Source organism: Saccopteryx leptura, chromosome 5 (genome assembly GCF_036850995.1).
Source record: "Saccopteryx leptura isolate mSacLep1 chromosome 5, mSacLep1_pri_phased_curated, whole genome shotgun sequence".
Classification (NCBI taxonomy): Eukaryota; Metazoa; Chordata; class Mammalia; order Chiroptera; family Emballonuridae; genus Saccopteryx; species Saccopteryx leptura.
In genome coordinates this window covers 201217307-201231054 of record NC_089507.1, presented here as the reverse complement: position 1 = coordinate 201231054, position 13748 = coordinate 201217307, and the positions used below count along the sequence as shown (strand labels likewise).

The 13748-nt window shown below is 52.5% G+C and overlaps 1 protein-coding gene across 4 annotated transcripts in view; it reads right to left on the bottom strand.

Moving 5' to 3' along the window:
• RIPOR3 (RIPOR family member 3) overlaps positions 1 to 12953 on the bottom strand; it is a 70864-nt gene extending 57911 nt beyond the window's left edge. For 2 of the 4 annotated variants that reach the window (XM_066387509.1, XM_066387505.1), the window contains exon 1: positions 12123 to 12509. In XM_066387509.1, coding sequence (XP_066243606.1) covers positions 12123 to 12125 — 3 coding nt within the window. In that variant the 5' untranslated portion in view covers positions 12126 to 12509. Of the gene's footprint in view, positions 1 to 5652; positions 5786 to 12122; positions 12510 to 12826 lie in introns of those variants that run through there. The other 2 variants (XM_066387506.1, XM_066387508.1) reach the window with 2 other exon arrangements.
• Between the last annotated feature and the right edge of the window lie 795 nt (positions 12954 to 13748).

Below are 13748 nucleotides of genomic sequence, written 5' to 3'. Positions count from 1 at the left end.
CTCAGCTCTGGCCTGATCGGCAGTGGACCGGCCACTCTGAGACTGTAGAGGGGGAATTCTGTTCTCAGCTTCCAGGGCACAGGCTTTGAGGTCAGACCCTGCTGGGTGCAAAGCCTGGCTCGGCCCTCGTGTGGACAGCTTCTGATGTGGCCCTGGTAACCCCACCTCCTGGAGGTCAGACTCTTTTAAGTGTGAGTGGACCTAGTGACTTGCTTTTAATAAATGGAATATGGCAAAGTAATAGAATGTCATCTCCACAATCAGGTTGTAGAAGACATTGACTATACTCTCTATATACACACACACATACGCACACACACACACACACCCCTTCTTGGCCTGGGCCTGCTCACTTTGATAAAGCAAGCTGCTATGTTAGGGAGGCCCATGTGGCTAGGCACTGAGGCCTCCAGCCAATAGCCACAGAGGAACTGAGGCCTTCAGTCCAAGGACCCACAAGGAACTAAATCCTGCTCACATCACTGAGCAAACCCGGACACGGCCCCCGTCCCAGCTGAACCTTGAGATGACTGAGCCCTGCCGTCACTGTGGCTGCAGCCTGTGAGAGACCCTGAATCAGAGGACCCAGCCAAACCACACCTGGACCCCCCACCTGCAGAAACTTGAGATCATAAACATCTTGTTTTAAGCTGCTAAGTTGAGGGGCCGTGTGTTATGCTGCAGGAGGTAACTCACACAGCTCTGCAAGCATGGACCAGTCACTTAACCTTCACGTGTGTACCCGTATCAAAAAAGGGGGCATAACAATCACACCTTTCCATCTTACAGGTTCATTACAAGGACCAAGAAAATGAGTGAGTGAGTGAGTGAGTGAGTGAGTGAATGAATGAATGAATGAATGAATAGGACCACTGATTGGAGCAGGGAGAAGATCACAGATTCAGGAAAGAAAACCCAAGGGGCCGGTTGGAGCAAAGCTGTGAAGAGCTCTCATTGAGCAACTGCCACAGGGCCAAGGGCCCATCTGTAAGCCCGGGAGGGTCCCTCACCAAGGTGAAGTCCTACCTCCGTCCTCACTTCACCGGCCAGTTCCTCCTGGGGCTCCCAAGGACCAGTGACCTGAGCAACCAGGACGTCCAGCATCCCGTGCTGGGTTCTGCTGTCCCTTCTTCAAGGGTTATGTTCTCTGTGGGGCAGCTATTGCCCAGAACTTGGCCGGGCTTGGCGCCACAGGGACAAACAAGCTGACAACCACAGCATCTGATATCCCTAGAAACTGACCCTCGTGGGAGAGTCACAGCCAGCTGGCGTGGGTACCACAGCCTGGCCACAGCTCCTCGGCAGTCAGTCCTGGGGGTGACAGGGACAAAGGGGAGGGGTCAGATGTCAGCATTCACATAGTAACAGATGGCTGACTCCAAGTCAGGAGAATAAACTTCGACCTGAATACACCTCACAGGACTCGGGAGCCTTATCAGATACGCTGTCCAGCACTCCCCGCCCGGGTCTGTGCGATCCCAAACCCGAGCAAGACTCGCTTTGCCAAACCTGGCTTGGCTGTCCAGAGGAGTGCACACCTGTCCCTCACCTCATCCGGGGCTGGAGCCACCTGGGCAGAAGGGTCACAGGGGCCACGTGGCCATTGTCTGTTCTTCCCTCACTTCTCAGTTGGGAATGAGAGGCAGACCCTTGATGGAGACTGGCTGGCAGCCCACAGGCAACTCACCTGTAGCAGGTTGAGCTTGGGGATAATCCCACCCCTCTTCTGGGTCCTCCCCATCTCCAGCTGATCCCACCCACAGCCTTTCGGAGGCGGGGCACAGGGGCCACTCAAGGTGGAGGATGACTGACATCAGTACTGGTCACCCAGATACCCAAAGGGGCAGGTACTAGGAGCAGGCTCCTGCCCAGTGTGCATCGGGCAAGTTGGGAGCCTGGCCCCCTACAGAGCCCACAAGAGAGGCTCTAGCACTGTTTCCCTCTCGTCTTAGCTCCCGTCCTTCTCTGCACCACCAGCAGGCCCCGTCACCACCATGACAACAACGGTCAGCATTAATGAAGAAGCTCCCTCTGTGCTACTAGCTCAGGGAACCCCCACAAACCACCCTGCAGGTAGGTTAGGTTATAATCCCTATTTGACACAGAGACCGGCTAAGCCCCTGCATGTTGGTAGCAGAGGCAGGATTTAAATCCGGGCAGTCTGGCTTTGGGACAGTGTTCTCCGTGATGTGGCTAGCTCCTTCACATTGGCCAGCCACCCCCAGCCAAGCTCTGCAGGCTGACTTTGTCCTTCGGGAACCCCTGCTCTCCCCAGAGGCCTCCAACCCACTCGCTGGCCAGGGGAAGGCTCCCGGCTCGCCCTGCTGACACAGCGACTATTTCTTGGCCCCAAAGCCACAGTTGTTGGAAATTACAATCCTTCCTTCCTGACTCCGAGCTCATGGCTCCAAGAGGCGCCTAATGCACACGTCTACCATCAGCCAAAGCAAGTTCTTTCCACAGCCGCGACCCAGGCGTGTTAAAATGTAAACTGTCGTACATCATGTGGCAGCAAGCTCATTTGTCTCCGTCAGGCCCCGCTCTCTGGTCCCACCAGGCCCCCCTCTCTCCTTGCTGTCATCCTGTGAAGGTCTCGGCCAGGCTTGGCCCACAAGTCAGAGCGTGTGGACCCGACAGAGTGAACCACTGCGAGCATTTAATAGCACTGTCTCGATGTTGAATAAATCACACCTTAATGGATCATTTTTCAATCTGTAGCCCTAAGTCATGACTCCTAAAATGTTCCCAGCTGTCAGCGCTGACATGTGTGCTTCTGGCATGCTCTTCCACGCACGGGGCCACGCGGCTTCCTATCCATGGGGGAGCAGGGCACCAGTGATCTGAGACAGAATGCGGCTTAACGTTTGTCACTCTAAAGTCGAGATTCCTCCCCCCCACCGCCTTATCAGAGCCTCTCTGGAGGAGATGTGCCTGGAGAGAGGTGTGGACTAGGACAAGCACATCTCAGATGGACGGGATTCGGAGACAGAAAGTATGCCCACTCCACACCTTTGGGATGAGATTGGAGAGTCTTGAAACCTGACCAGCTTTGGAGTAAAAAAAAAGGGGGGGGTGTGGTCTGAACTTCAGATCTGCTATTCACTAGCTGTGTGTCTTTGGGCAAGTCAGTGTTCCTCTCTGGGCCTCAAACACGTATTCATAGAACCCACTTCACAGGTTGTGAAGAGGGCTAAGTGGGAGAATGAAAGAAAGGAGTTTATGGCCTGGCCTGTGGTGGCGCAGTGGATAGAGCATCAACCTGGAATGCTAAGGTCACTGGTTCGAAACTCTGGGCTGGCCCAGTCAGGGCACATATGGGAAGCAGCTAGAAGTTGATGCTTCCGGCTCTTCTCCCCCCACCTTCCTCTCTCTCCTATCTCTAAAATCAATAAATAAAATCTTTAAAAAAAAAAGAAAGAAAGAAAAGAAAAGAAAGGAGCTTAGAGCCCTGGCTGGGTTGCTCAGTGGATAGAGCGTCATCTTGGTGTGCCGAGGTTGAAGGTTTGATCCCCAGTCAGGGCACCTATGGGAAGCAATCAATGCGCGCACAGCTAAATGGAACAACTGAGTGGAACAACAAGGTGATGCTTCTCATCTCTCTCCTCTCTGTCTCTCTCTGTCTCTCTGTCTCTCTGTCTCTCTCTCTCTCTCTCTCAAATCAATAGAAAAAAAATTTTTTTTTAAAGCCTGGAATATGCTGCAGGAATTGTGTGGTGAGAGGAGTGTTATTAACAGCCAATATTCATTAGGTGGTGTCATAAACTGAACAGTGTCCCCCAAATGTGCATGTGTCCTCAGAGTCTTAGAACGTGGCCTTCTTTGGAAATGGAGTCTCTGCAGATGTACTTAGTGAAGATGAGTTTGTACTGGATGAGGGTGGCCCTAAGTCCAGTGTCCTTCTAAGAGGAGGAGAGGACACTGGGAAGAGGGCTGCAAAGGCACGGAGTAGCTGCTCATTCGTTTGCTGTCCGGCTCAGGGCAAGTCCAACGGCCGACCAGGCGGGAGCCCGGGCAGCATCAATGGGGCGGGGAGCCCCCTCCCACTCAATGCCCTCAATTCAAAGGTCATCCCTGGGTTTACTCTATCTGGGCTTTTTGCAATTGCTGCTGCTGAGCAGTAGAGTGTGTGTGTGTGTGTGGGGGGGGGTAACAGAATACAGACAAAACCACCCTTAGGGTGCAGCCCAATAGCAAAGATCCCCAACCCAGGTCAGGAGTGTTTTTCCACCAGGAAACCAAAACAGTTCATCTGAGTTTCTTCACCCTTTGTCCCAAGATGCAAAAATGTCAGAAATGTGCAAGGGCGCTGGCCTCTGAGGGACAGTGGATCTCGCCCCCGCGGTCTGTTTCCTGCACAAGCCGAGGGTCACAGTGAGGACCACTGCCCGAGAGTGAGGACAGCGGGTCGGCTCCTGCTGGGCTGCAGGTTTGCTGTAGGGAGCGGGTGAGATGTCCCTCTCTGGGCACCGGCTTTCTTAACCGTAAACGGGGATACGACGGCCGGGTCTGTCTGTCGTCTCACAGACGAGAGCCTAGAGCAGGTGACAGCCACAGGTCGTGCTGGGCTGTTTCCTCTGTCTTCCCGAAAGGGTCAGCAATGTGAGAACTGGGCCTGTATCAGTGCCTCCCCCAGACCCTATTTCATAACACGAGGACTCGGACTGTGGGTAAATCCATTCATATTCACAAAGCACCAACTCCATACCCGACAACGCCGTGCCAGTCTCTGGGAGGTTACTTAGAACTGTTGACACTGACGCTTAGCAACATCAGCAGTAGCCACCATTTACTGAGCCTTTGCTAGATCCAAAGCATCATGTGCTTCGCCTCCTTGAATTCTCACAACAAGCCTGTAAGATACATACCACTAGGACCTCTATTTTCCAGAGAAAACTCAGTTCAGAGGGAGTAACTTGCTCAAGGTCCCCCAGTTAGGTTGGACTTCCTTTAAATTCTGCTTCCACAGCACATACTGCTGCCCACAAGTGCCCACGGCCCAGTGGGAGGCTGAGGCCATAGCTGTGACATTCCTCACATGAGCTTGTATTTCTAGTGCCCGATATAGAGCCAAACAGTTCATACACATTATGTCCCTGAGACCTTATGAAACCTTCCTGAGAGTTGTTACCATTATTGTTATTCTGTTCTTATAGATGAGGACACGGAGGCCCAGGGGGTGACATGGGTGGTGGCACTTACAAGTCAGGACCAAAATCGGGCCTTCCTGATTCTACCCGTGAGGTTTTGCCCTACCTTTTCAAAATGGGGTTGAATAAGCATAGGTGCTGACTCCATGCAGAGACAGTCAAGGGTGTTAAAGGAAAGATCCTAGGGGACTTCCTGGAGGAAGAGGATCACGAAGGATGTGCAGAATCTGCAAAGCACAGATTTCCTCTCTTGAGATCACCTCGGGGCATTTGCCAGGAACCTGGGAGTTGGAGGTTCTAAAGCCCCAACTTTCTGAAACTTACGCCTGGCACCTCACTCTCCCGAGGGACTTGGGAGGAATCCGTCCTGCCTCCCGCCCCGCCCCGCCACACAGGCCCGTCTGCATGCCAGGCCAGGCTGGCCTTTCGCCCTGTGCACCACTCTTCACTCTGCAGGCCTCGGGAAGGAAGGGCCAGAGCCAAGGTTACCGTGGGGCTCGCATACCTTAGGGGAGGGCTGGGTACACAAAGCCACAAGCTACTCAATGCAGCCTTGTTTGCGATCACAAAAGACTGGAACCGATCTCACGTCCATCAACAGGAGACTGAAGACACTCTGGCACAGCCATATACGACCCAAGTGTCGGCGGAGGAAGAGTGGGAGGGTCGTGAGCCAATACTAAAAGCTGACCTTTGGGAAGAACCTCACAGGTGGGCAAGGCTCATCCCAGCGTATTAATCCTTCCCTCCATCTCGGGGCTGGACCACGATCATCACTTTCAATGAAGACAGAAACTGAGGCATGGAGAGGTCCAGTCCCTGGCTCCAGGCCCATGGCTATACATGGTGCAGCCGGGATTTGAGGTCATGCTCGAGACCGCTTTGCCACCCGGCCTCCCAGCCGCACCATCTTGCCAAGCTTCCCTCTGCCAGGAGCACCCCAGAATCCGGGAAAGAAGAGAAACACACGGACCGCCCTCAGCACTCCCCGCCCTGCGCTGGCTCGGGAGCGCAGGTGTCATTAGAAGAGGCCTGACCGGAACAGAGCACGATAACTCGGATGCTGTGGTAGCCAACTTCTCTCTCCAGTCAATTACGGCCAGTGGGGCCCACTGATTATCTTTATGGCCTTTCCTGGAGTCATGACAAGGAAAATGAAACAATCCACAGGACCCCTTTCATCACTAACAGCCGGGTTTCGTAAGGGGAAAGGGGAGGAAGGAAAGAAAAATCTGTCTCCCCCCCCCCCCCCCCTTTGAGCTCATCAGCAGAACTCAAGGCCGGACGGCCAACGTGTTGGTGTTGAGGAAAGCTGTTTTCAAGCAGAACTAATTGGCAACAGAAATGGAATTTTTTTCCCTCCAGAAAGGATAAACATGCTTTATCCCTGGGAATTACCCTCCGGAATAGGTATTCCAGACATGTTGTGTGCAGCTGCCCGTGTGCGGCTGGCAGGCTCACCCGGACGCGGCCGAAGGTGGCCACTGTTCAACTGGGCTGGCCTGTTTCGCACTAAGATGGCCACTGAGGTCGACAGCCCGAACCAGCCCACCTGGAATGCACATGGCTCCCCTGTGGTACAGCATCACCTCCCCCCTCCGGGAGCGGCAGTTGGCTTTGGGGTCCCCCAGACACTGGTTGGAGTGGAGTTGATCCCCCCCCCCCAGCTGTGGGGACCGCCCTGGCAGACTTACGCCAACCACGTACTCCAGAGCTGTGTCAGGAGTGGGCACCCAACCCAGCTGGAAACGAAGGGCACGAGAGAAGCGCAGTGACGGAGGCTTCTGGGAAAGGGAGCTCAGCCGTGGGAGAGGTGCGGGGAGGTGATGCACACGACATTCAGGATAGCAGCTCCTGCCCTGGGAAGTCATGGTCAGAGTCTGGCTCTCGGTGGGCAATGGGGGTGCAGAGTTCTTTATTTTATAAGTAGATGCAGTGAGACTTAGATGGAAGGGGGCCGTTCGGGCGCCTCTTTCAGTGTGTTTGTGGTGAGGTGATGATTTATTCTCCCTCAGGTCCATTTATTTTGGGTGGTTTTTTTTTTAAATTTGATTGGGATGACACTGGTTAACCTACGAGGTCCTTTTTTTTTTTTAAGATTTTTTATTTATTCATTATAGAGAGGGGAGAGAGAGAGAGAGAAAGAAGGGGGGAGGAGCAGGAAGCATTAACTCCCATATGTACCTTGACCAGGCAAGCCCAGGGTTTTGAACCGGCAACCTCAGCGTTTCCAGGTTGACGCTTTACCCACTGTGCCACCACAGGTCAGGCATACGAGCTCCATTTTTGAAAGTCTTGCAGAAAGCTCTCTAGACCTGGATTTGGGGACCAGGAATCCATGGGGACTCCTCTCCTGGGTAAAGGAGCAGAGGCCTTAGGCTATTCCCTCTGTGGTTAACCAGCGATGAGCCTGTTTGTTCCCCGGCGGGTGTGGGCACCCGAAGGTGTGTTTGGAGGGGACACTTATGGCCCTTCCTCATGCTTCCCCTGCAGGGTCTCTCTCCCCTCCGAGGGGGGCGATGCTGGGCATGGTCCTCAGAGGAGGGCTGCCAGCAGCACTGGCGTGGGACTGGGGGGTTCAAATCAAGGGACAACACGGTAACAGCCACCCGACCACAACAGGATCCAAGTCCCACAGTCTGCCTGATTCCTGGGTCTATCTGGACTCAGGTCAGGAAGAGGGGGCTGCTGTCCTCCAAGCCCACCTGGGACAGACGGGATGAGCGCAGGGGCCACATGAAGGGCTCAGAACTTGGGCCCCGGCTGGTCTGAAAGGCACATCTGAAGATGCACAGTTCCACTGTCACTGTAGTGCCAGCGAAGGGCCACTTAGTGAAGCAGCACAGGCTACTAAAATGTGGTGTTCAGCCTGACCAGGCAGTGGCGTACTGAATAGAGCGTCAGACTGGGATGCGGAGGACCCAGGTTCAAGACCCCAAGGTCGCCAGCTTGAGCATGGGCTCATCTGGTTTGAGCAAAGCTCACCAGCTTGGACCCAAGGTCGCTGGCTCGAGCAAGGGGTTACTCAGTCTGCTGAAGGCCCACGGTCAAGGCACATATGAGAAAGCAATCAATGAACAACTAAGGTGTCACAATGCGCAACGAAAAACTAATAATTGATGCTTCTTATCTCTCTCCATTCCTGTCTTTCTGTCCCTATCTATCACTCTCTCTGACTCTCTCTCTGTCTCTGTAAAAAAATAAAATAAAATAAAATGTGTTGTTCATAAATTAAATACAGCATGAGGCTAGAGGTTCCCCGTGACGCTAACTTAGGATTCTCCCCAAAAGTCTGGCTGTCCTGTCACCTTTGGCAACATAGCAAAGCAAATATTTCCACAAGTATGTATTGAGTGCCTACTATGTGTAGCAAGCATTTATTGAGTGCCTACTATGGGTTACAGCACTGAGCAAAGCAGGAGGGGGAAAGATTCCTGCCCTCAGGAAATTCACCTTTTAGGGGACATTTAAGAAAAGAAAAATATATAGTATATGAGACATTGGATGATAAGTGGTAAGGTGTGAGCCATGTGGAGATCTGGACAATGAGTGTCCCAGGCAGAAGAGAAAGCAAGTGCAAAGGTCCTGAGGCAGTACTGTGCCTGGCACAACTGAGAACAGCAAGAACAGTGAGGAGGGGGGTGAGGGAGATGAGGTTCAGACCCTGCTAGACCTCGTGGCCATAGACTTTGCTTTCCACTCTAGGTGAGAGGGAGTCAGGACTGGAGGGGATGAGGGTGTCCTGAGCAGAAAAGGGGCAGGACCTGATTTCCTTTTAACAGGACCTGAGTGGCTGCAAGTGGAGAACACCGTCAGAGAGGCAGGAGGAGAAGCAGAGACCTTGGTTAAGAGGCAACGATCACGGTCCAAAGAAAGATAATGGCCACTCGGACCAGGGTGGCGCAGTGGAGGTAACAGAAAGTGGTCAGCTTCCAGTTATAGGTTGAGGGTAGAGCTGATCACATTTCTTTACGGAATGTGTTTTGGGGTCAAGAAAGTTTGAGACTTGGTTAGCAAGTAGAGACATGGTTATCAAAAGGGATTTCTTCTTACAACCTCCTGGGACTTCTGTCATGCTGGCATTGAAAGGCATGGTTCTGGTCTTCGTGGGTTAACCAGGAAAAACACCCAGGATACATGGTCAAGTGGAAAAAAGGAAGAGGCAGAATAGAATGGAAAATGATCTCATTTTTGTAACTTATGAATATAATGGAATGAATGGGCTGGAAAAATAGGCACACCTGGCCTTAATTACTTGGAATGGAGATTTAACCTCAGGTTTGCAAAATAAAGTGATAATAAACCCCATTTTTGGTTCTCTTTAAAATTGCTGCGACACAGCTCCCGTCTACCGTCACAGCACACTTCCTGCCCTTCGCCAGTGTCCCTACCTGGGCCTCCTCCTTGGCCTCAGTCGTAAGGGAGGCGGAACTTGGAAGGGAGAAATATTTTCCTCTCGTGCTTGCTGGCTCGGGAGAGCTGGAAAGGGCCCACCTGGCTCCTAAAGTTTCTAAAAATAGAAAGTTGTCTTAACTTTCCTATAGTTTTGGCTTAGCTGTTCCTTCTGCTTGTGCCAAGATGCCATTTGTATTAGGGAACTGTTCGCTGTGCGTGAAAATGCAGGATGGCAGGGGTGAGACCTGAGGGGGAGTGGAGAATGAGCAGGCCACTGCCACTGACAGGCCCGCCGGAGATGCTGTAAGTGTGGACGACACCTCCTACCCCACCCAACCGCTGCGTCTGTTCCGGCGATCAGGGCAGGAGAGAGCCGTCTGGCTGTTGGCTTGTTTCAGCCGAGAAGAGGAAGTTGAGGGAACTGTGTCCAAGGCCTGGAGTTTGCATCCTTCTGAGTGAGGGCTGAGGACAGTCCAGGACAGGGCTTCTGAGACCTTGGACACAAGCACATTCACTGCGGGACCAGTGCTGTGCTGGTGAAGGATGAACAACCAGCTCTCAAGGAGAAAGTGTGCGCGCACATGTGTGTATACAAATAGATGCAAACATACACATGCACACACGTACAATACCCATACACACACGTATACTTAGGCTTATTATAGATTGTATTGATGTAAAGGGCGTGCAGCACACAATTTACAAATAAAAATAATGTTTATGATACTCCTGTTTGTAAATTTCGTATCATCCATTGATTCACACAGGACGTTTTTACTGATTTTTGCCCCTAGTTCTTAGATCTGTAGTCAACCTATGGTTATAACAGGCGAGCGATTGTAGTTCTTGAAGAATACTGGTTGATATTTAATTTTACCTTAAGGAGTATGACCAACATGATACAACAAAGAGCATGTCAGAACTTAGCTTGTTTGTTCATGAAATAGGCAACATCTTCGATTTTTAGCTATTCACATGTAACAGCTAGAAAGAGAATAGACTTTCATGTTTAATCTGCATCAGTTAACTTTTTCTCCCTCACTTTCTCAAATCTAGACAACGAACAAAACGATAACTCAAGCCCTGAGTTATACTTGTTTGCCAATTCCCCAAGTGTAAGCATTCCCAGTGTGGCTGATAACAGGCTACCCACTTGCCATCACTGAAAATGAAACTGGGGAGAGATGTGCCATAGCACATGGTTATACAGTATTTCTACCAGACAGCTACAGTAGAGGTGAAGAACCTGAGGAGCACAGATAATGCAGACAGGGTGACCAACCGTTCCGTTTGCCCAGCACTGAGGGGGTTTCTGGGACAAGGCCATTACCCTAGAGCTAGGACCACCACTCAGGTCTCAGCCTGAGCCCACGGCAGAACCAGCCCCTACAAAGACAGGAGGTCTGAGTCAGTACAGTGCTGCTGCAGGATGGAATTTTCCAAGGAAGAGAAAACAGGGAGCCACATCTGGGTGCCAGGACCTCCAACTCTGCCCAGATGCTTGGAACCCAAGGGATTTCCCACCTGCCGTGGCCCTGCTGTATACTTCTTATCTCTTGGCTGCTGCCGGCCCCAGCTGCAAGGAAGTATATGCAAATTGCCTGCGATAATATTAATGTGTGATTCCCTGGGGGGTGGGGGGAGCATATGGAAAGAACTGTGTGTGTTTCACAATTCTGTTCCGTCCAGAAGAGTGGTGGGGACCCAGAATGATTTGAAACACATTTTTGAAAAGGCGAAATAAAATTGGAACAAAATCTAGTAGAGGCATGTGCCACTCTCTCCGCCCCCCACCTCCTACCCCGCTCTCTCCACCCCTGCCTAATATTAACTCCCGTGTCCATGCCTAGGAGTCTTGTCCAACAGGGCAGCAAACACAGCAAATGACATCAGGTACTGTTCATTCAAGTCAGGAGCCCTTGGCCATCCCAGGATAGTGTGCTGACATACTAGCCAAGGAGCTAAAGGCTACTGAGCCTGTGGCTTCTTCCTCTGTCCAACCTTTCTGCCTTCCTCCTCCAGTTAATGCTCCCTCCTCCTTCACCCCTGCTTCCTGGGGTTCCCCAGACTCAGAGAACATAGAATACACATACTGGGATGGAGAGTTTAGTGAAAATAAAGTTAGAAAAGCCAAGATCCGACTCTCATCTCTGCCACTGACTAGCTGTGTGACCTTGGACAAGTCACTTCTCCTCTCTGAGCCTCCGTTTGCTCCGTGTACAATGAGGAGAATATTAATAATACCTACTCCATGGGGGCTTGTAGGGATTCCCAGATCTACAGTTTCACAATTCCCAGCACACAGCAGACACACAAGAACTAGCAGTCATAGCAAGAGCCCCTTAACCACTTAAAGATCACCTCATTCAACCACTCCATTTTAGAGACAGACTGAGGCCCAGAGAGGGGAAGGAACTTGCCCAAGGCCACACAGCAAGATACTGCAGTGCCATCTCAGCTTCAACACAGGCTCCCTTCACTGGATTTGGGAGCTGCCAGGTTGGAAAGTGAGGATGTGCTGCCCTCCTCACACCTCCCTACCCTCACCAGCTGCACATGGAGCAGTGGCTTCCCACTCACCATCAGCGGGTCTGGACTTTTAGGACCCTGTCACGCCATCCTCCTCCAAGCAGTGTGGCTGACCGCTGAAGCAAGCGTGGGCTCCCATCCACGGCAGGACTCGGGGAGAGGAGAGAGGAGCCAGGACTGGGGAAAGCCCCTCCAGACGGGCCACTCCGGTGATCACCTCGGAGGAGCCACTGTCCCGGTCTTCTTCGCAGCGTCTTGGGGACGGCGCGCTGCGGGCTCTGATAGCACGGCCTGGCTCTTATCTGGCCTGTGTCAGGGTGCAGGCAGGCGGCCGAGGAGCCGGGGTTCCAGGAAGCCCGCCTGGGGCGCCCCCAGCGGCCCCGCTCCCCCGGATGCTGCCTGCTGCTCTGGACGCAGCTGATTGCCCGTCAGTGTCACTCTGAGCTCTGCCAGGGAGAATTCCATGCTGGCCCCCAGCAGGCGGGGCCCCCACCCCTTCCCGTCCCACCCCCCACTCCCATTTTGGCAAGGGGACTGGGAAAAGGCAGTTTCAAGTCCGCACAGCGTTTGTGGTCGTGTCCTGAACTCTCCGCGATTAATCATGGAGCATCTGATTTCTGCTTTGCCTCAGAGGGGGGTGTGGGGACGCCTCGAAGTTTCTGTTTACTCCATTCTGCACCGGGCTCCGTGCTAATCGCAAACAGACAGGGACGCAGCCTCCCCCTCCCTCCCCTGCTGCTTCCTCCTCTTCTTACCTTGTCACTTTCTCTTCTCCCTCCTCACGCTTCCTCCTTTCCCTCCTTTCTTCCCTCTTGGCCCTCCGTGCCCTCCTCAGACCGGACTTGATCCTGCACACACGCCTTTCTCTGGTCCTGGTTCCCCCCCAAACCCCATCGTCCCCTCTGCGCCTCCCCCTTCTCCTGGGATGCAAATTGGCATGGCCTTTCCTTTTACATCTTTATAGTTAGTCGTCAGCTCCTTTTACTGCTTTTCTTTTCTCATTTCTTTTTTATAACCTAATTATTTGGGGGTTTGCCACACACACACACACACACACACACACACACACACACACACGCATGCACCCCTGTTCCATTTCCTTGTGTAAGACTCTTAGAAACATGGCATCTCTGGGTCAAGGGGTGAGGTCCCAGACTCCTTTGTCACATCGGCACATCTCGCTTTCGGATTCTGCTCAGGGATGCACCCAGGGACAAAGTCCCCATTGACAGAGAGGTCTGCCCTGCGGTCCTCCCAGCCTCTAACACCTAGAGGTGAATTTCCCCCTGCCTCCCCTTGGCTCCGCTCCACCCTGCAGCCACTACAGACAAGAAACCAGGACTACACGGGCCCAAAGAACAGAAACTGACACCTACCTCCCCCCCCCCCACACACACACACACACTGAAGGGTAATTTGACAAGAGCTTTGAAAACCGAAAATGAGCCCAGGCTGCTGCCCCAAACATCACTTCTGCATGTGCTGTGCGTTAGGAGGCTTACGCATAGAGGTCTGCTAGAAAAAAATACGGCTTATCTTAGGAAACAATTGGAAATAAATGCCCGTCCAATAATGACCGGTGAGATCGAACGCAGAAGAGTCATACTGTGCTGTGGTTCGCCAGGGAGTGATGTAAAAAGCGTGGTCTGTATCTGTGTGTGACAACAGGGAGGGATC